The 21,896-nt window shown below is 32.5% G+C and overlaps 1 protein-coding gene across 1 annotated transcript; it reads right to left on the reverse strand.

Annotated features, from left to right (window-relative positions):
- Nucleotides 1–8,299: 8,299 nt before the first annotated feature.
- LOC142338439 (uncharacterized) lies at nucleotides 8,300–21,624 on the reverse strand. The gene is made up of 3 exons (XM_075388240.1): nucleotides 21,528–21,624; nucleotides 8,366–8,744; nucleotides 8,300–8,303 (listed from the first exon to the last, which is right to left on the reverse strand). Exons 1-3 carry the CDS (start codon nucleotides 21,556–21,558, stop codon nucleotides 8,300–8,302), a joined length of 414 nt encoding a protein of 137 aa, XP_075244355.1. The 5' UTR covers nucleotides 21,559–21,624.
- Nucleotides 21,625–21,896: the final 272 nt, after the last annotated feature.

Here is a 21,896-nt window from a genome sequence, read left to right on the forward strand (position 1 = left end):
AACCTTAACCTAATTGTCTCAAAGTTTCAGATTTCAATAGATATGGTTAAGAGGACTGATTTTATTTTTTTAGTCTCACCTCCAAGAGCCGTTCATGGACCCAGTTTAAAGATATCAGAATTACTGATGTACGCTACTATGTGCTTTACTAATAGAAGGCTCACGACGGGTGAGTAAATGCTTCATCCCAACTTGAGAGAACTTAGTATTCACGTTAGTAATTCTTTGAGACCTATAATTTGTATTTACTTTGACTTAACTGATATTTGCAAGTGAAGAAGGTCAAATTCTCGTACCTATTCTGAACCAAGTTTACAACAAATATATAAATACGCTTTCCTTTTCTCCGGCTTCGGACACATTTTATTTGCATTCTATTCGACAACGCAAACTTTAGGGTTGCACGAAAATCCCAGGAAACTTTTGGGTCGCACGATAGTCTGATCAGAGGTCTTTTGGGTAACAGTTTTTCTTGGGTCGCACAACGGTCTGATCAGGGGGTTTTGGGTCGCGCGATAGTCTGATCAGAAGGCAAACTCTGGGAAATGGTCTGATCAGAGTGGTGTAGGGTCGCGCACCTAAACCTTGGATGGTTGAGAGGACCGATTTGCTTTTCTTAGTTGCACCTCCAAGAGCCGTTCATGGACCCAGTTTGAAGATATCAGAATCACTGCTGTACACTATTATGTGCTTTACTAATAGAAGGCTCATGACGGGTGAGTAAATGCTTCAACCCAACTGAAGGGAACTTAGTATTCACGTTGGTAATTCTTTGAGATTTACTATTTGTATTTACTTTGACTAAACTGATACTTGGAAGTGAAGAAGATTCATAATTTATATTTACTTTGACTTGACTGATATTTGCAAGTGAAGAAGGCAAAATTCTCTTACCGAGTCTGAAACAAGTTTGCTCCAAATGCATAAATACGCCTGCATTTTCTCCTTTTTCGGACACTTTTTATTTGCCTTCTATTCGGCACAGCAATATGCGGAGTTGTATTGATATATTTGAATTTTTAGTCTGCAAAACTTGCGTTTATCCAATTTAAAATTGCTTAGTTAATGCAAAGTTTTGTTAATGTATTGCCGTCAAAGACTAATGAATTAATAACATATATTAAAAATTTTCAAATTTTCAGCAGTTGGTCTTATTTGATCAAAACTAAAATAATGCATCCATAATTGAATTTTTTCCAAATTAAAAAAGGCAAATATTACTTTTATTATATTTTTGCATTTTTCTAATTTTTTTTTTCAAAATTATGTACTTTTTGAATTCAATGTTTTGGATGAAGAATCTGGACCACAAAATAAATTCATATTTTTGTATATAATGACAAGGATTGTGCATCAGATCGTCTTTGAAGATGCCTTTACATCAACCGTCAATTAACCTCTGAAAAGCAAAGCGTCTTATCATTTAACAGGTTGTAGTATTTGTATAAACTGATTAAACAGACGGAGCAAGCTTCAAAAAAGTTTTGAGCTTTGCTTTTACTTTATTTATTCTTAATTGAAATTGAGATCAAAATTACTCAAGATTGAAATGAAAATAAACATATAAGAAAGTAAAAAATCTGAATTGCGCAAAGTTCTCTCATAGTGCTTCTTCATCAGTTTTGGAAAAAAATAAGGCTCCAAATGGACGCATTTAGTCTGACCATTAGGATCATTTGTGGAAGAGATCTGTAATTTTTTTTTATTTTCATGGTACAGGATATATTCCCATGAATGTTACTGTATAAAAACATTTGGTGACTGTGTAGCCATTTTGATGCCTCTGTAAAAGATTTACGCAGAAAATTGTACAAATCAATGTTGCAAGTCTGTTTGATTCTGATAAATCTCAAATGCTAATTTGTTTAATTTTCAGTTTTATGAATTTTATTACGACTAATTAATTCGTTTTGATTGTTTTTTATTCATATAAGTTTGGTTTTCATCAATAGTTTTTTTTCATAAATTTTTAGAAAAAATGGATTATTTGGTTTATTTTTCGGATTCAAAAACATTCATTGTAAATAAGCTTGAAATATAACGGTTAATTGAAATTTTTGAAAAAAATTGTTCCGTTTCAATTTAACGATAGGTTTAAAGATACAAAGAATTTTTTTTCAATTCTTCATTACAAAACACAGCTGCTGCTGTAAATAAATTCAAATTTTTGATTTCGTGCTCTTCAATTCAAAACTTTCTTATTGAGCAAAAAATTTCCCTCCTTCAAAACGTTTTTGCTTTTATATGCTGCAAAGACTTAGTGCGCGTAAGTTTTCAATCTCTTTCAACTGTCCCAAAAATTTAATAAAACTAATCATTTAATAACATATTGGTTTCATTTTCCTAATCGTTATTTTAGAAACAGAAAAATTGACCTAACTTTTTCTCAAGGCAATTTTCAATTTGTGAAAATATGACCCTGAAGCAGTACTCAATGGAATTCTGTCTTGGTATTTGAAGTTGAAAAGATAATATTTAATTTTTTGGCTATGTAGTAACTCGAAAGATTCAGCTGGAAAGATACAGCATACACTAGTCGTTAGATTGAATGGAAGGTTTTGCTTTAACTTTTTCGACAGTTATAAAAACACTACCTGATAAAAAAAAGAACGTTGTTAATTTCCTCTGGTACACATTGGAATAAAATAAAAAACAAATGGTAGAAGAGGCAATGTAAGGTTAAGAATGTAACATTATGTAAAATAATAAAATCATTAAATTACGCAACTAAAATGTGACATTACATTAGTAAAAAATGGCCTAAAATGCGATCATAAAATGTTCTCAAAACTTTATATGTACATCATGAAGATTAAAAAGAAATAAAAATGAATGCTCTCTATTTCATCTTTCATATCAGTTGCTTTTGGGTCCTTCAAAAATTCTTTTCAAAAATACTCATTCAGTTCTTTTTTTAAGGAAGTTTTCGATGTTGTTTTCAGTCTAATATTAGAAGGCAGACTATTATAAATTGGAATGGCTTGTGCAATAAAAGAATCAGTTAAAAACTTATTGTTCTTTCTTATATCGAAGATTATTTTTTTTGACCTGTCATGTTGTTTCATTCTCATGGTAGAGGGAGGTTCAATTTTATATGCTAGAAGATCGTTGCTGAGTAAGCGAAAAAAATATTTTGAGCAAGGATATTTCAAGAGAAAAAAGACTGGTAATATTTTGTTGCGAAGTTTGAGATCTGTGGACCGATCGTATTCTCTCCTACCAAAAATGGTTTATATTTCCCAATTCAAATGTTTTTCTAAAGCTGTGAGTAATGACTTTTGCAACCCTATCAAAATAAAGCGGAAAAATGTAGATGACTTATTACTAATGTATTGAGCAATAAGATTTTCGTTTTCTCTGGTAAAAACTATACTTAGGCTATTCAAAACCTTTATTCCTCAAGCCATTCCCTGGAGAATCTTTTTCACTTCTCCATCAAATTTTAGTTTGCTATCAATAATTACGCCAAGATACTTCAAACTGTTTGATTCTGCTATTCTTTCGTTGTCGATATCTAGATATACAGTATTTTTTAACTTCTTCCTGGTGATGAACACAATATATTCTGTTTTGTTTGTTCACCACTAACTGGGACTTTGCAAAAAAATTGATAATTTTTGAGATGTTATGTTCAAATTTTGTTTTTGAAGATATTTCATCAGTGTCCGATGTAAAAAGAAAAGTGTCGTCTGCATAATGGACGACTGTGCAATCTTTTTCTACAATCTTTTGTGAATCGTTGACGTAAATGTTAAATAATAGAGGTCCTAAAATATTACCTTGTAGAACTCCTCTTTTAAAATTTATCCAATTTGATTCAATTCCATTTAGGACAATTCTTTGAGATCTTTCACTCATATAATTTTCTATTAAATTGGTAGCATCTTCGTCAAAACCTATATTTTAAAGTCTACGTAACAGTAATTTGTGATTTGTAGGATCAAAAGCCTTTGAAAGATCTAAAAAAGCACCTGTAACATTTTTTTTTCTTGTTGAGTTCTAATCATATTTGTTCTGTCGATTTCAGGATAGCATCAATTGCTGAAATTTGTTTTCTATAACAAAATTGACTAATAGACAATAATTTCTCACTTTCTAGGAAACTTGTGATCTGTGAACTGAACGCCTTTTCAAAAATTTTTGACATAGCAGAAGTGACAGAAATAGGTCTATAATTGAGTGGGTCTTCGGGATTTCCTTTTTTGAAGAGTGTAGTTACACAAGCTTTTTTAAGATTTTCTGGAAATTTTTCTTCTGTAATGAACTGAATAATTAAATAACATAGTGGTTCTGCTAGCGCTGCTTTAGCATCTTTTATTGCACAAGCTGATAATTTTGAAGGACCGAGTGGTTTACTTGTATTCAATGAATCTATGAGCACCTTTGTTTCATTCTCATGGTAGAGTGAGGTTCAATTTTATATGCTAGAAGATCGTTGCTGAGTAAGCGAAAAAAATATTTTGAGCAAGGATATTTCAAGAGAAAAAAGACTGGTAATATTTTGTTGCGAAGTTTGAGATCTGTGGACCGATCGTATTCTCTCCTACCAAAAATGGTTTATATTTCCCAATTCAAATGTTTTTCTAAAGCTGTGAGTAATGACTTTTGCAGCCCTATCAAAATAAAGCGGAAAAATGTAGATGACTTATTACTAATGTATTGAGCAATAAGATTTTCGTTTTCTCTGGTAAAATTATACTTAGGCTATTCAAAACCTTTATTCCTCAAGCCATTCCCTGGAGAATCTTTTTCACTTCTCCATCAAATTTTAGTTTGCTATCAATAATTACGCCAAGATACTTCAAACTGTTTGATTCTGCTATTCTTTCGTTGTCGATATCTAGATATACAGTATTTTTTAACTTCTTCCTGGTGATGAACACAATATATTCTGTTTTGTTTGTTCACCACTAACTGGGACTTTGCAAAAAAATTGATAATTTTTGAGATGTTATGTTCAAGTTTTGTTTTTGAAGATATTTCATCAGTGTCCGATGTAAAAAGAAAAGTGTCGTCTGCATAATGGACGACTGTGCAATCTTTTTCTACAATCTTTTGTGAATCGTTGACGTAAATGTTAAATAATAGAGGTCCTAAAATATTACCTTGTAGAACTCCTCTTTTAAAATTTATCCAATTTGATTCAATTCCATTTAGGACAATTCTTTGAGATCTTTCACTCATATAATTTTCTATTAAATTGGTAGCATCTTCGTCAAAACCTATATTTTAAAGTCTACGTAACAGTAATTTGTGATTTGTAGGATCAAAAGCCTTTGAAAGATCTAAAAAAGCACCTGTAACATTTTTTTTTCTTGTTGAGTTCTAATCATATTTGTTCTGTCGATTTCAGGATAGCATCAATTGCTGAAATTTGTTTTCTATAACAAAATTGACTAATAGACAATAATTTCTCACTTTCTAGGAAACTTGTGATCTGTGAACTGAACGCCTTTTCAAAAATTTTTGACATAGCAGAAGTGACAGAAATAGGTCTATAATTGAGTGGGTCTTCGGGATTTCCTTTTTTGAAGAGTGTAGTTACACAAGCTTTTTTAAGATTTTCTGGAAATTTTTCTTCTGTAATGAACTGAATAATTAAATAACATAGTGGTTCTGCTAGCGCTGCTTTAGCATCTTTTATTGCACAAGCTGATAATTTTGAAGGACCGAGTGGTTTACTTGTATTCAATGAATCTATGAGCACCTTTGTTTCCTTGGCTGTTATATATCGGAATGTGAAACACTTTCTCAGAGCAGTTTTAGGAGAAATTTCGTTTGTTTAGAGTAAGCAATGAACTCTCCTAGAGTAGGAAATCTGTAATAAAGAAGATTTGCAATTTCCATAGGCTTTGTTATCTTATTACCAAAACTGTTTAATAAAGAGTGAACTGTTGTTTGAGTCTTTTCTTTATTACGAAGATCTTGAATGAAGTTTCATCTGGCTTTTTCACTGTTTAACTCCATAAAACTTGATAGAAGTTGTTTTTCTTTTTGATGAATTAAATCGTTTTTAGTTTCGTCATCAATCTAAAAACGAATGAAATCGTTTTTAGTTTGATCATGTACATTACGATGGGAATAACTTCAACTTTTGATTTATTCTCACTTCTCTCTTTTTTGAAGCCTTCTCCTGTAAATCTCAGAAACATTATCCACAAGTACTGCAGATGACGATGAGAAAAATATTAAAATTCACTTGAATTGGAGAAACGATGTGAAACAGTGAACTTTTTTAGTGAGAAAGAATTGGAAAATTCCCAATGATTCTTGAACCTTATTTTGACAAAGCTTATCGTAACTAATCATACAAAGCATTGTCTCATAAAAATTTTGAAAAACTCTTTGTCAGATACACGATAAAGCGTTTTAGTCTAGTCTCACACAATCAATTTCAAACTTATCAGAACTGATCTTCCACGATATAAAAATTTTTATCGCGTAAATTCTCAACAGAAAAAAGTTGAAAAATTGTTGTTCAAAGGTTGAAATACCATATTACTGCCAACCATTTGGAAACTCAGTGGCTTCACGCGTCTTAAATATACCCAAAGTTTGTTTTCACAAGGATATGCACAATTTTACATCAAGAGTCCTAAATCTTGTTTAAGATGAAATTCACAATAGCGCCCAGGATAAACTTGTTTAACATTTCGTCTGACCGCATATAGGTTTGGAATATAGTCTGCGCATTTTTGGATCAGTCCCATTCGATGTCAATTGTAAGGATTATATTTTTGTTAATTTTTTACCACGTCATGTTCCTATTTTATTTCTACAGTTTTCAATTACAAATGTTTCAACTCAAATTCGAATGTTAACGTTATAAGTTAAGACAGCGAAATCCTGACAAAGATTTGATCACCGTACAATAACAAAAATACAAACGGTGTGTAGATTTAAGAGAGCGTGATTTTAAGGAGTTGAACATGGATAATCAGCCCGGGCAAAACCTGGTATACCAGATTTTGAATAAAAAACCAGAGAAAGAACAATAAGAGTTAAATATTATTATAAGGTTTTATAAGAAAAGTTAGCCGTTTTCTTACTGTTGGTTTCAATTTTGTTCTCTGAGACTTCCTTTAAATTGAAAATTTAGAAAATGCGATTCAAGTTAGATTCTCTTGACATTTAGAAAACTTTTTTTAATTAAACAAGTAAAATCTGGTTGAATGTGAGGCAATGTTATTATACCCAAGAATGTTGTTAACCATTTACGTTGCATTACCAGGGTCATATTGTGAGGTATAAGAGACGTGCAAATTTACTCGGATTAAAGTGATCGTAATATGTGCGAGGGAGCAGTTCAAATCGAATTGTCCTTAAAACTTCATTGCCGCTGCTTTTGAGTGACGGTTACACGGCAATATACCCACTGTCAAAATAACCAATGTACCAATATACCCAATGGTACTGAGTATTTTGCACTTACACCTTGAGTAACTATTACAAAACTTCAAGTGAAATGAGAATGTGGCTCGAGCGACTTGAAGATTTTGACAATTAAGAGATTAAGTTTGTAAATTAAATTCCAATATGATTACATGTGTCAATTCAATCCTGCTAACGTAATGTACTGACCAAGCATGCAAGATCAGTGCATGTACGTGGACTGAAAAATGGCTGCCGTGATTTTTAGCATCCTACATTCATACACTAAGAACGACTAAGTGAACATGAAGGAGGATTTCATTGGAAATTCAAGTGATAATGTTTTATGCTTCCGCCTTTCTCAAAAGATGTCCCCTGTCTGCTTCAAAGGAACTGGACTAATCAGATAGGAAGTAAATGAGCAGAGGAGTTCTTTTCAAAGAGCTGTTATCACTTGTAGTAAATTATAATTCCTGAAATGATTTCACTAATTGAAGCATCTGGTTATAGGTAATAAGTCGGATATTTGGCTTTTCCTGGAATTGTACAATCGATTGGTAATCAGAATCGATCTTGCTATTTATATAGACTGTATTTTACTGTGCCGACGCTTTAATCATGTCACCTTTCTGCATTGAAATGTCTAGATTTAAAACAAAACATATTAAAACTTATCTGGTTTATTCGTGCAATTATTACGGACAGTTTCATCCATACTGTTCGAAAGTATAGTTTGAGCACACACTAAAAACTAAGATTCAATTCTATTTTACACTGGATCGTGGACTTCGTATGTTTAAGAGGAAAACAATCAGGAGGCTAAGTAAAATTTAGATAGTTAATGGAGCGAATTTTTCGTTAAAATTAGTATTGTTACAAATTACCCTGTCATTCTAGACTACGTAATTTTTAACGACACAGATTCCGATTATCTGAAACGCACATAAAATATATCGTCATTATGCAAGAAATGAACCGATGATAGTCATCTAACCTTGCTCCATGCATCGTAGTCTCATCCGCAAAGTCCAATAACGTCTTCCTCTCGTGATCCGCATAACTGGTTGAACAAAACGATCCCTCCCCCTTACTTCCCCCTCCTCCGCCCCCTCCACCTCCTGACCCGAATCCACCCATTATGCCCCCTGGTGCTCCCCCGTCCACACCCTCCCTAGATCCATGTCTCTCCTGGAGTGCGAGGGTGGACTGGTGGTGACTGGGGATTCCAGACGATGACATCATCATCATGTGGGGGGTGACAGGTGCTGCTGGTTGTGGCTGTAATGGTAAATGTGGTCCACTGAGTGGGGTGTGAATAGCACTGGGTATTATCTCCTGCTGAAGTCCGATTGTGTAGCTGGGTGGAAGACTGTCTGCAAAATGCAAAACAAATACAATAGTTACACAATATTATATTGTAAAATGAAGTTAGCAGGGAATATGTAAGCAAATACAGATAAGCAAATATGTAGTAGGCTCTCATTAAGTTAATATAAATTATTCCTGATGGACAAAATGGAACCCATAAAGGTTTGGATTTACCGTTTCTTTAGTTTAAAGTATCCTGAAAATAATTCAAAAAAATTCGAAATCAATCAAAAAAGAAGTTCCTCATAAATATACCCGGGTCGCCACTTCTTAGTAGTCATACTAGAATCATATTTGATGTCATACAAATCATAACGTATTTCCTAATACGATCCTTGTATGACAACAAGGAAATCGTACATGATCCTTGTATGATTACCAAGAATCATGCATCTATTTTTCAAGAATCGTTTTTACCATTTATGTTTTTTTAAGTTTTATTCGGTGAGGCATCACCTATGTGATTCTCCGGCATTACTTTGTGATCCTCCAAGAGACCCTATTGTACAAAATCATTTGCAAAGTTTGGCAAAAAACTAAAAGAGTAATTCCAAGTTGATAGCTAAAGTTTTGATATTCTCTGAAGCCAGTTAATACCTATTAATGCTCATTTATATGAAAAAACAATTGCATATAACCTCAAATTCGTTTTTTGAATATTAAATGTTAAACTGCAAAGCTATTCTTCTAGCGCCCACAAAGAATCAGATGAGGATTGTAAAAACGATACAAAAATTTAGTATGTCCTCTAACTACACTTAAGGAGAATTTGTAGCACAAATCAAGGTTTTATGTGTCATATATGACCTTGCATGAATTCCAAAAAATTTTTTCAACATCGATAGAAAACATAAGATTATATATTATGGTCTTAGAAAATAACAACAATACAACGTACAGAATTAGTTCTGCTCAGAAAGCAGAATTGTGCTCAGAAAGCACAATTGGTTCCAAGGCATGTTGTTTTCATTTTTAAAGAGCAATTTAATTCTCGTGTACAACGTTTCAACAAATTGATTCCATACTGTTTTGTGTTTCTTGCCAAGTTGCTAGGTTACAAAGTGTTGTTTTTCATAAAAGAAATTGCGGAAAAACAAAACTTGAAACCAAGATGCGCATCATGCATTCAAACGTTGGGTTGCCTAAAAAAATTGTTGAGGCAAAATTATTGAAAGGAAAAAATTGTTTAAGTTTTTTTTGAAAAGATCCAAAAAATAGTTGCTTCACACTCGATCACAACTCTGTAATCCGATTTCCAGAAGTACAGTCACACTACTTTGGAACAACAAATATTGGTTTTATCGAGCATTGCTGCAGGAATGCTAAAAGAGCCTTCCCCAATCGCAAAATTTGTGTTTTTACGGATGGAACGAGAATGTACATCTCCAGTTATGTGATTGTTTGAAGTTTTTGAAGCAATCGAACGAGATTCTTTCTTTAAAAAAACGCAGCTTGAAAAAGCGATAACTAATATTTCGGATTATGACACAATCAGATGGATGGCCATCTGCTTCATTGCAGTCCAAACAAGCTAAACAGTTTTAAAAAGTTTTTTGTCCGAAACTTTGATAAAACAAGATGATACGAGTTTTTTCAGTTTTTAAAGTAAATATTGTCGCTGATTTGTCCCATGAAAAAGTCCCATAAAAAGCAAAGAGAGGTACTGGAGTCAGGAGCTATAGCATATAGTTCAAATTTGAGCTCATTTGAAAATTTAGGGGCAATTCTGAAGCAGCAAATACGAAAGCAGGAACTTTTCGGGGGAATCTTGACGCAGATGTGTCAGAAACATGTATAAAAAATATACAAACAGTCTACAAGGTGTTCAAAAAGTTTAATAGCAGCGTAATAGTTTGCTACCTGAGAACTGATTCGAGCTCAAAAAAAGTTTCTGACGTTTTTCTAAAAACTATCTTCAGTTGTACATAACTTTTTGCTACTATAGTGTATACTGATATGTATGTACGAAAACAAGTTACAACTTCACCGGTGGTTATATTTTAGCATGGCTCTTAAATTGTGATTCAATTCCTTTTGCTACCAGTTACCTCAGTTGCTTTACATAACTTGCTTTATCACAAAACAACTTTCTTATAACGTCTGGCGAGAGAGAGAGAGAGAGAGAGAGAGAGAGAGAGAGAGAGAGAGAGACAGAGAGAGAGAGAGAGAGAGAGAGAGAGAGAGAGAATGAGAGAGAGAAAGGGAGAAAAAAGTCACTGACGCATTAAATTTATCCTCAAATCTGTCAATCGCATCAACAAAATTCCGGATTGATCGTATCGAAATTTGATAATCGTGCAAATATCATTTATTGACTTCACAGCAAAAAATATGTTACAATTTTTATAAATAACCGCAGTGGTTGAAACTCACTCTGCCTTTGTTCCTTATTTGCCAAATTCAGTCAACTTTCAATATCTTTCCAAGGAATAAGACTTTCTTATGGCTCCAATAAAACCAGAGCAATAAAAAGGAAAAGTAATGAAATTAAATAGGAAAACAAACAAAGAATTGTTTGCGTCCCTGACTGGCAATATTTCAATATTTTGCAAGAATCTTTCAACAATAGACCAAATTCATGGTTCTAAATGATTTTAACACAAAATGCGAGGACTAGTCAATTGTTTGCAGAACTTTTTTTTCCAAAATTATTAACAGCAACTAAAACCCCTAATGAAAACCTCCCAATACCGGCATCGTGCATTAATGTCGTATATAATTGACACGTGATTGAGTGCTCCAAAAAACAAGCAATTTGCCGGCACTGAAGTTAAAATATTCTTCATCAAACTTTTTTCAAAGGAGAGCCGTAAAATTTGACCCCGTACATTCACAAATTTCGGTCCATTATTAATGCGGTTTAACTTCAGCCCCATTTTAATGCCTGGAAGAGAACACTTCGAAGCGGATTTGCCTCATACCATGATTTTTACCGCATTTGAGAAAATATTAATTTATAATTATGAAAAGAAAATTAGAGTGATACGGAGATTAAGGTAATCGCGACATAATTAACAGCCACTTTGTTAAGTAACTTCCGATATCCAGAAACGTCCCATTTCGTATATAAAATTTGCAAAAAAGCGTTAACAAATTTATGCCAAAAAACTTAACACAGGTTAACAAACATATTAGTGTATGTAAACAGCTCTTTAAATTATTGGCTTCAACAGTTCAGAGAGGCAGCCCACCTTTAGATTATCATAATTTTTATTTGCTTTTAGCTAATATAAGATGATCAATATTTATTTTAACAGGATCAAACATTTCAAAACTACTATCAAAGGGCTTGTACTAAGTTTACTAAATAATCTAGGAGCAGCTAATTTATAAAAAATTTATAAATTTATGAATTTATAAATTTTGGCCATAAGTGCGTCAAAAATCGCACAAAGTTAAATAAAAAACGTTTAATTTCTACTGATTTTTCAGTTTTTGTGGGAATTTTTAACGGTTCTTTATCTTTCTTTCTGAATATTAAATATCTTTGAAATTTAAATGTCAAAATCTAAACAGTGGGCGTTTTGTACTCTTCATTGAAAATTTTAGTTGAAATTTACGAGAAGGGATATTGAAAAGAAGTTTAACCGTTAAACTGCTAGTTTGGAAGACAAACAATAGCGCAGAATGATATTTCGAGTGACAGATAGGTAAGATTAAATACATTCAGCTGAAATTGTCGAATGTTTGTAGCCCAGTGATCTTGGATTATCTGATGTACTTGTCTAATTCTGACATACTTGTCTAATTAGCATTTTCCAGATAATTATTGCATCTGGTAAATCAGCATTTACCAGATAATCAGCTTCATCGTCTGACGAAACATAAATACGACAATTTATTACATCTTAAACGGTTTGAAATTAAATATTTAAGTAAGATAAGCTGTTGGCTGATAAAATAAAATGCGACGACAAAAAAAGCTAGCTTTTCATTCCCATGCAGAGCTGCGCAGAAACCTTCAATTTTCTTATTATTATTTCATTTGCAAGATTAGCAGTTTTGAAATACTAAAAACAAAATTTGTACTTACGCAAAATGTCGAAAAATTTCCCTCACACTATGTTATGAGCAATTCATTAAAGCCTTGTGGAAATATTTTTTTCAAAAAAGCCATCACATTATTAAAATTTGTTCGAAAACTTGCCTGATACGATCTCACATGATATTCTTATAAGTCAATATAAGATCTTCAAGATTCTGTCAACTATGGAATCATTATCTTAAAAGAAATATTGGAAAGATTTTTTATCAACTCTTACCCATTAAAAATTCAACGTAGGCAGATTTTTTGATGGTTAAAATTTGTTGAAAATGTTAATTTTTTTGAAAAGAATGCTTTTTATAAGATTTTTATACTATTCACTTATATGCTCTGGTAGAAGAAAAATGGAAAAAAATAAGAAATCTTGTCTTCTGAAAATATAAAACTGTCAATATCAATAATGATTGATCTTTAGGATTAACAAAAAAACTGAAATACTTAAACATTAAGAGAAAGTTAAAAAAAATCAGAAACTGTCGAAATTTAGGCAATGGGGTATGGGTTCTATTTCAAAACTTTTGTTCTTAATCTCTACGTTTTTGCAATTTCAATACCTTTGTACTTCTTATGGTAGCTATTGTGATTGTGCTTTGACTGTACAATAAAAATTTTGTGTCTCTTCCGCTTCCGGCTGCAAAAATTAGAATGCATCCCTTTTAACCCGTTTAGTGAAACTGTCAAATTTATTTCTACCAAAATTATTTTCGTGATTTGGATTTTATGAATACTTTTAGCGGGTTAAAATTGCTAGATCAAACGAAACCATAGTCGAAGATCTCTCGTCTCTTCCAGGAAAAAAAGTTGTTTATTGTATCTGGTCTTGAAAATATTGAATTTCACAACTTTTTTCAAAACTTTACTTTGTGGTGCCCAGCATCTTGCCGCACTAAAAAAATAGTGCAACTTTCCTCTTTTGATATGGTACTATCTTCTGTAGGGCGTACAATTATTCAATGGCTTGAGTCATTTTTACCAGGAATCAGTTTATTGTGTTGAAATAGAAATTCAAAAACCGGATGAAACATGCCCGACTATCAGAAAAGGCATAAAATTTTGCAGCTCAGCAACCATAAAACTGGGCCATCCAAAACCATATAGAAATTCTCGCTTAATACTAGATGATTGTCAAAAAATTCTTTTCGATGATTTATTACAGCTTAAACGTTTTAAAATTAAATATCTAAGTTAGATAGGCTGTTGACTTATGAGATAAAATGACGACAAACAAAAACTAGCTTTTCATTCCCATGCAGAGCTGTGCAGAAAACTTTAATTTTCTTATTATTATTTTATTTGCAAGATTAGCAGAGCTGACATACTAAATACAAAATTTGTATTTACGCAAAAAGTCGACAAATTTCCCTTAGATTATGTTATGAGCAAATCATTAAAGTCTTGTGGAATTAATTTTTCAAAAAAAGCCATCACAATATTAATTTTTGTTCGAAAACTTTTATAATATGATCTCGCATGATATTCTTATAAGTCAATAAAAGATCTTCAAGATGCTGTCAACTATGGAACCATTTTTTCATAAGAAATATTGAAAAGATTTTTTATCAACTCTTACTAATAAAAATTTCGTGCCTCTTCCGGCTGCAAAATTATAATGCATCCCTTTTTAACCCGTTTAGTGAAACTGTCAAATTTATTTCTAACAAAATTATTTTCGTGATTTAGATTTTATTAATACTTTTAGCAGGTTAAAATTGCTAGATCAAACGAAATCTTAGTCGAAAATCTCCAGTCTCTTCCAGGAAAAAAAGTTTTTTATTGTATCTGGTCTTGAAAATATTGAATTTCACAACTTTTTTCAAAACTTTACTTTGTGGTGCCCAGCATCTTGCCGCAATAAAAAAATAGTGCAACTTTCTTCTTTTGATATGGTACTATCTTCTGTAGGACGTACAATTATTCAATGGCTAGAGTCATTTTTACCAGGAATCATTTTATTTTGTTGAAATAGAGATTCAAAAACCGGATAAAACATGCCCGACGATCAGAAAAAGCATAAAGTTTTGCAGCTCAGCAACCATCAAGCTGCGCCATACGAAACCATATTGAAATTTTCGTTTAATTTTAGATGACCGCCAAAAAATTCTTTTCGTCATGAAAACATCTTTTTCTCTTTGAGGGTAAACTCTTCTAATAATGAATCACATTCATATTACCTGACATCTCAGAAAAATGGGGCAGCAGGCCTAATTAGTTCAACTTTTTGGAGCCCAGAGGGCGCGTGACACAAATAACCGGTCGCGCCATTGCTTACGCAAGCAATGATCTTACATCGACAACTTATATCACAAATTATATCAACGAATCCTCATTTTGTGGATCAATCATTTGAATAAATGTAATTGAGTTGGCTGATTACAATAATTTCATAAATCACTATTGAAGCAACCAGGCCCTGATGGTCGCTCAAAGTTACTCGAAACATCTCAAAAACATAGAAACGCACCGAGAGATGCATGCAAATTTACACAAATGAACAAACCGAAAAAAATCTGATCAATTTCAGCTAGAACATACGCCATAATTTTGCAGGAACCGATTTGAAAATAAGGGATTTAGGTGTAATTAATGTAAGGAGTGATTTAGCATACGAAATTGAGCAATTTTTTCAAAATGGACAAATTTATGGACTCCATTACTGCATTCTTTTCAAATAAAAGTCGCTCTTAATTCATGTAGAGACATTTCTGTATTATTTTTGTTCCGATGTTTTTCTTTTAGTTTTAGTGCAATCTTACACTAAAAAGATTGGCCAAGTATGAAAAAAATACATAATTAAAACTTGTTCACTTTCATGATTTGCTACAAGTAAAGCAATGAATTTAATGGCTCCCCCGACTTGAGTCTCAGAGCATTTCAGCGCTGAACCAGCACATTTCAACTGTAAAAATTTAATTCAGTTCTGAAACATTGCATTTCCAGAACATTTCAAGTTTCTTTACGTGCAGTTCCTCCTCTTTTTGATTATATTGTGGTCATGGAGTTATCCCTGGCTAAACTTAATCTTACAGTCTGAAAATTAATCGAACACCAAAAATAAGTCTGAGAAGAGTAATGTCACACTTTTGTAGCTTATTACTTTTGACTATTATAGTAGTTAACACACTATTTATACTTAAGCTGGTTTGTAAGCAAATACGACAAAGCCCAATTAGTTTAGTGTTTACGACTTGCTACGCAAATTAATTGTTACAAGTACCCACGCAGAAGTTCGAATTGCATAAAAATCAAACATTGTTAGCGAGAGTTAAGCTGAGAATATCGTTTTTCATGCAGTAATTTTTACTCAAAAATCAAGACTGGCTCGTGTGAATTGGGACATGAACAGAGTACTGGCCATCCTAAAAAACAGAATGTCTTTAGACTGATTCAGCGCTGATTTGCTCTGCCACCAACCCCCGATATTTTAAATGGGATATCGGGTTTTAAAGAAAATGCCCGGAGGCTGGTAGCAGAGTCAATCACCGCGGAATCAGTGAAGAGACATTCTGTTTTGTTTCAGGATGGGTAGTTTTCTGTTCATGTCCCAATTTACACGTTTCAGTCTTGGTTTTTGAGTAAAACTTACTGCTTGAATAAAAAGATTCTCAGCTTAACTCCCGCCAAATTTGATTGATATGCATTTCGAAATTCTGCGTGTGTACCTGTAACGACTAATATGCGTAGCAAGTCGTAACCACTAAACTAATTAAGTTTTGTGGTAATTGCATGCAAACTAGCTTTTTTTTATAAATATTGTGTAATCTACTATAATAGTTACCAGTAATAAACTACAAAAACTTGACATTACTCACTGCTCAGACTTATTTTTGGTGTATGAGTAATTTTAGATTGTAGGAAAAAGTTTAGCCTGGGCTAACTCCATGACCTCAATATAATCATAATGAAGAGGAACTTCACATATAGAAACTTGAATTATTCTGGAAATGCAATATTTCACAATTTATTTAAATTTTTACAGTTGAAATGTGCTGGTTCAGCGCTTAAATGCTCTGAGGTTTAATTTGGGGTGGTTAAACTGAGGCGCAGTTTGTGACTAATTTTTTTAGAAACAGATCCAAAAATTCTCAAAAATGCCATAAAAGGTTACTAAGTTCTGATGATAAAGCTCCATGCATTACAAAAACTGTATGTTGTAATTTCTCCACTCAAAAGTATCCTAAAAACATTATATTAACCTTAAGATTCAGTTACCTTTAATTGGTTTAAAGTATAACACGTAAACAATTTTTTCAGATAAAATGATTGTCAAAACTATTAACTATTGTCTATTAAAATCTATAATAGCTAATCTGATTAAATCGAAATCAATTTTTGCGGGAACATTTTAAAGCTAAATTGTGTTTTATAGCGTAATTGAAGAAAAACTCATGTTTTATTTTCAAAGCAAGAGAAGTACATTCCTTTGTTGGACAAACATGCAGTAAATGAAAAAGTTGCCGATGATGTCAGGAGTTTTCATTTTTTTCCTTCGAAACTGTTATGAAGTAAATTTGTAAGAGCGAGGGACGAGGAGGAACAATAACCGGAAAGCAATCTAAGAAAATGCAGCAAATTTTGATAAAAAACCTTTGCGCTTCAAAAATCGTACATTGATTAATGTAAGGAGAACAGAAAAAAATTTTAAGAGTTGGAACAAAACTAGCTCTGAATTTTTTTTTTCGACAATTCTAAAAGCTGAGCGCATTCCACCCATTCACTTTCGCTAAATATATCACTGCACACCCGTGCAGAACACTAAAGACAGGGGACAATTTTGGAATTGACAGTCTAATTTGTAATACTTTTGGGTAGCTTTCACGGTTTACATTTGTTATTTTGAAGTATATTAACGGGTTAAAACTGTAAATCAGTATATATTAACAGAGACGTTGTTAACGGGTATGAAAGAATCGCGCCGACCTTGAGGTGTCAAAAATTGACAAGATTCTTGCTCTGAAACTTGAATTAACGCAATTCTGGCTAATGAAAAAAGTTACATGAATCAATCTATCATTCAGTACTGAACTGAAATGCGCTATAGACTTTGCCGCAGAAGTGTTTGTATCTTGATAGTAGCGCAGGTTTTCAATCAGTTTTGAGCTAAAACCCACATATTAGTGGTCACCCTAATCGGAAAAAAGCTTATCTTGAGAGATCTTGCAAAATTATGACAGAAGATATACTATTTTTCCTGCAGGATCTTACAAGATGAAATTTGTCTTCAAAATAGGCCAATTTTCGATTTTTTTTTGAAAAAAACAAACGTTTTGAGCACAATAAGCACATGGCGTCTATAAAGGGTTCCAAAGCAAAAAACTGAACACTGGAAAAATAACAATTAATATTATGAAAAAGACATGAAATAACGCGCACAAATTGTTGAATTGAAACAGTGTAATTTTGTTAACTTGTAGGTTTAGATCAGTTTACGTTGTCTTCAAATTGGGCAACTCGCCCCTGAATGGCATATGCAAGAAATTGCGGAAAAAGTGCTAAAAATGAAACCAATCAGAACACATTTTGACCGGAGCGAACTTGCAATAATCTTGCGGGATAATCTTCGGACTTACAAGATCTTTGCAAGATAACATTTCGTCTGAAAGACTTTGCAAGATAACATTCCGTCTCTCAAAACAAACTTTCATCCTGCAAAATCTTCTATTCTTACAAGATTAGCTTCTGTCTTGCAAGATCTTACAACTAACTTTTTTCTATGAGTATATTGCAAGATTTTACAAGAAAAACCTTTCGGTCTCAAGAAAAATTTGAATAAAGAGTTACTCTAGCTCGCAGTAATTTTTTTCTAGAATTCTTTATTCTTTTGTTAAAACTTTATCGTTTGCAAATGTAGCAAACTTCAAGAACATTTTTAGTGATGGCATATTTAGTCCTCGCAATAAATTTATGTCCTTTTAATTGAAAGCAATTGCCATTTTATTGAAATTAACATATACCTTATTCGCAAAATAACATTGAGCGGATTTTGGTCTATTAATTTTGACCCGTTTGAAATCCGCAGCAAAATTCAAAAATAAAACGCAAGCACACTTAAGTGCATAAAATTCAAACTCTTTAACTTTAGATTTAAGAGTTTTAGAAAGGGTGGAAAAAATTTAACTCGACAGCTATTATTATATATAAGATGTATAGGATTACAATATTTTTAGGATAATGAAAAAAATTCAATCACTTCCCACTGACCCCAAAAAAGAGAGGTTTTAATTTTCAATGATAAAAAGAACTAATTGATCAAAAAAAATAGTAAACTCAATATTAATTCAAATTATTTCGCTCTTCGGTTATTAGTGTAAGTCTTGCGATGATGAACAACATCTCACTTTCCAATTTTTGTTCAAGTCTCAAAAACATTGGAATATTGATTTTTTAAGTAATTATCAACACGCCAGGTAAGTTTTATACAATAAACATACAAAACAGTGCTTCTCAGAATTTAACTCGATGCAAAAATTTTTCATGATGATAAAAAATTGGACAAACTCAACACCCGTTTATTCTGACATCGTGTAAAAAACAGCGCTTACAAGAGCTTAAGATAACCTTGGAACGTAATTTTACATGTACCATATTAAGATACACTAAAACAGAGGTTCAGATTTGGATCATAATCAAAGAAATGTTCAGTTATGAGTGGTGTTTTGGCTTTTTGATCTGTCACCATTTAGTAGGGGGACTATATACTCGAATGGGTTTTCTTGTTCAATCAATTTTGGCCGCCCAATATATTCATTGTGGAGAATTGTGCGTGTTATCATTAGAGAGCTCATTAAGCGTAAATTTTGAAAGCAAAAGATTTTTTGAGTTTCTTATTTTCTTCGAGGAAGTGCTGAGGTTCAAAATTTTTGTGACTATTTGACATTTGGGTATAATTTTAATTCTTTTTAGCTTCAATTTTGCTAATTTCTAGATTTTTTTTGGATCAAAATCTTAATCAAAAGTTGTTTTTACGACAAAATATGAAATAATTGTGTGTTCTTCAAAAAGGAGCAGCGACAAAAGGGATAGTTTACCTTCCTAACGATTCTATTTTTATTGGAGAGTACTTTTTCAAAAATTTCACATTTTTGGTCTTTCTTATTCCATTTGTTGAAGCTTCTTTTTCATAACAAGTTTCAATACTGAAAGTTCCCGTTGGCGTTGAAAGTTCACCTGGCTCAACTTGAAGCAATTTGCAAGAGAATAGGTTTTTTTGCTTCGATGCTTCCTTCTGGCTCTATTCAAATGACTTTGATTTTTTTTGCTTTGCTAGTGTTTACATATTTTATTACCTTTTTTGTTTTCTTCTGTCATTTTTTGAAACTTGATCTCATCAATAATGAGTGTTCTTGTGAAAAAAAGATAAGATCATCCTCGTTTCCGGCTTTATTTTACAGCTTATGCTTGGACACTATTATTTTTCATAAAGATTTTGGCTTCAATACTTTGTGTTTTCGTAAATTGTTCGTAAATTTTTCATGTCTCACAAAAGAAATGTCCCTTGAGGAGCTATACATAAATCTATTTCAAATTTCTGTTGTAAGCTAATGGTTTTAGTTAATTTGAAGAAATTTTTTTGTTCAAAGAATTGATGGACTTTTGAACTTCGCCACTTTTTGATTGCTTTTTTCGACTGGATATCTGATACCATTATGGATAGGTCTCAATTGCTATGTAGTTGTGGACAAAAAATGTGCAGTTAAAATTTTTTCATGGTGGAATTTTTATTTTGTCACTATGTGCTATTAAAACTAAATATGTTTTTGTTTTTCGTTTATTTTGTCGTTTCTATTGTCTTCTAGTCTTATTAGTGGAAGCTGTCTTGAGCTCTTTAATGAGGCATGGCTTTAGTTAACTCTTTTAGTAGTTTGAGATCTTTTTATTTCTAGTAGTTTGAGATATTTTTGCACAAACCTCTTTTTGTGTACATATCTCTAATCTCTTCATTTGTTAGACAATTAGGTCAGAAATGTGGATGAGCGGGGTCGGACGCTATGTGCAAACGCACAATAAAGAGCCTCCTTGTTTTTAATGCAGAACTACCATTTTAAGGAAACTTTTTAATTCAAATGTCTGTGAAGAACAAATTACTGGACATACAAAATTTCAAACAAGCTGCAAATAAAATTAGTAAATAATCATAAGTTCAATCCAATAACTAAATGTGATCCACTTCCGAGAGACTTTGTTTGATTATACACGTTTTCTGTTCTTTTATGGAGCACGTATTTTTGTTAAAAATGTGCATTTATGGCAATTCTAGTTTCAGGACAATTTAACCAATTCCATTGTACAACATGCCATTATACCTAACATGCAATGCCAGTTTTGTGAAATTTACCATAATGATTATTTAGCATAACAATATCTGAGGGCCACATTGATGCCCCAAACTATCACAACCGAACATGGGATTAGAATTATCCGCTTAAGTATGAGAAACCATCCTTCTAATAGCTACTGCTAATTTGTAACCGGATTATTAAACGAAAACCTCAAAGGGCATTAGAGTTAAACTGTCATCGGGTAAAATGGTATTGGGTAACGGTATTGGTTAAAATGGAATTTGATAAAGTGTCATGAAAAAAACAGGCAGTTCTATCTAATGACACGAGTGTGGCAATGATATGTAAAAGTTTATACCAAACGTGCACACTCAATTAGCTGTTTAAAAACCAGCTAAATTTGTTTTTGTTTCTCCCCAAAAAAGGTTTAATATCCCTGGAAACTAAATTTATCATCAATTAATTACCTGGCCATTTTCGGACTCGTTTTTGAGACATTATCAAACTATTATCAGCGCCTTAATTATTGTGATGTAAATGGAAAATTAAGAATAAAGATTATTGAAGTTGAATAAATGTCTGGTGACGCAAGAGTGCAGATAGTAATCTTCTGTTAAATTGGAAGCAGCCAAGCATCATCAGAATTCACCGATTACTTGTTATGTAAAAATGTTACCCTGTTACCTAAGAATGTCACCAGTTACGTGAAAAAACGTGACGAAGGAAGTTAGCAGCTACTAACTAAACTAAGAAAATCAGAATGAAAGGTCGGTTTTTTGAGGAAAATAATAATAGAAAGATCAAAGAAAGGTAGCAGCTGCGTGAATAATTTTGTG

The sequence above is a fragment of the Convolutriloba macropyga genome, chromosome 1 (assembly GCF_964194025.1).
Source record: "Convolutriloba macropyga chromosome 1, txConMacr16.3, whole genome shotgun sequence".
Lineage (NCBI taxonomy): Eukaryota > Metazoa > Xenacoelomorpha > Acoela > Convolutidae > Convolutriloba > Convolutriloba macropyga.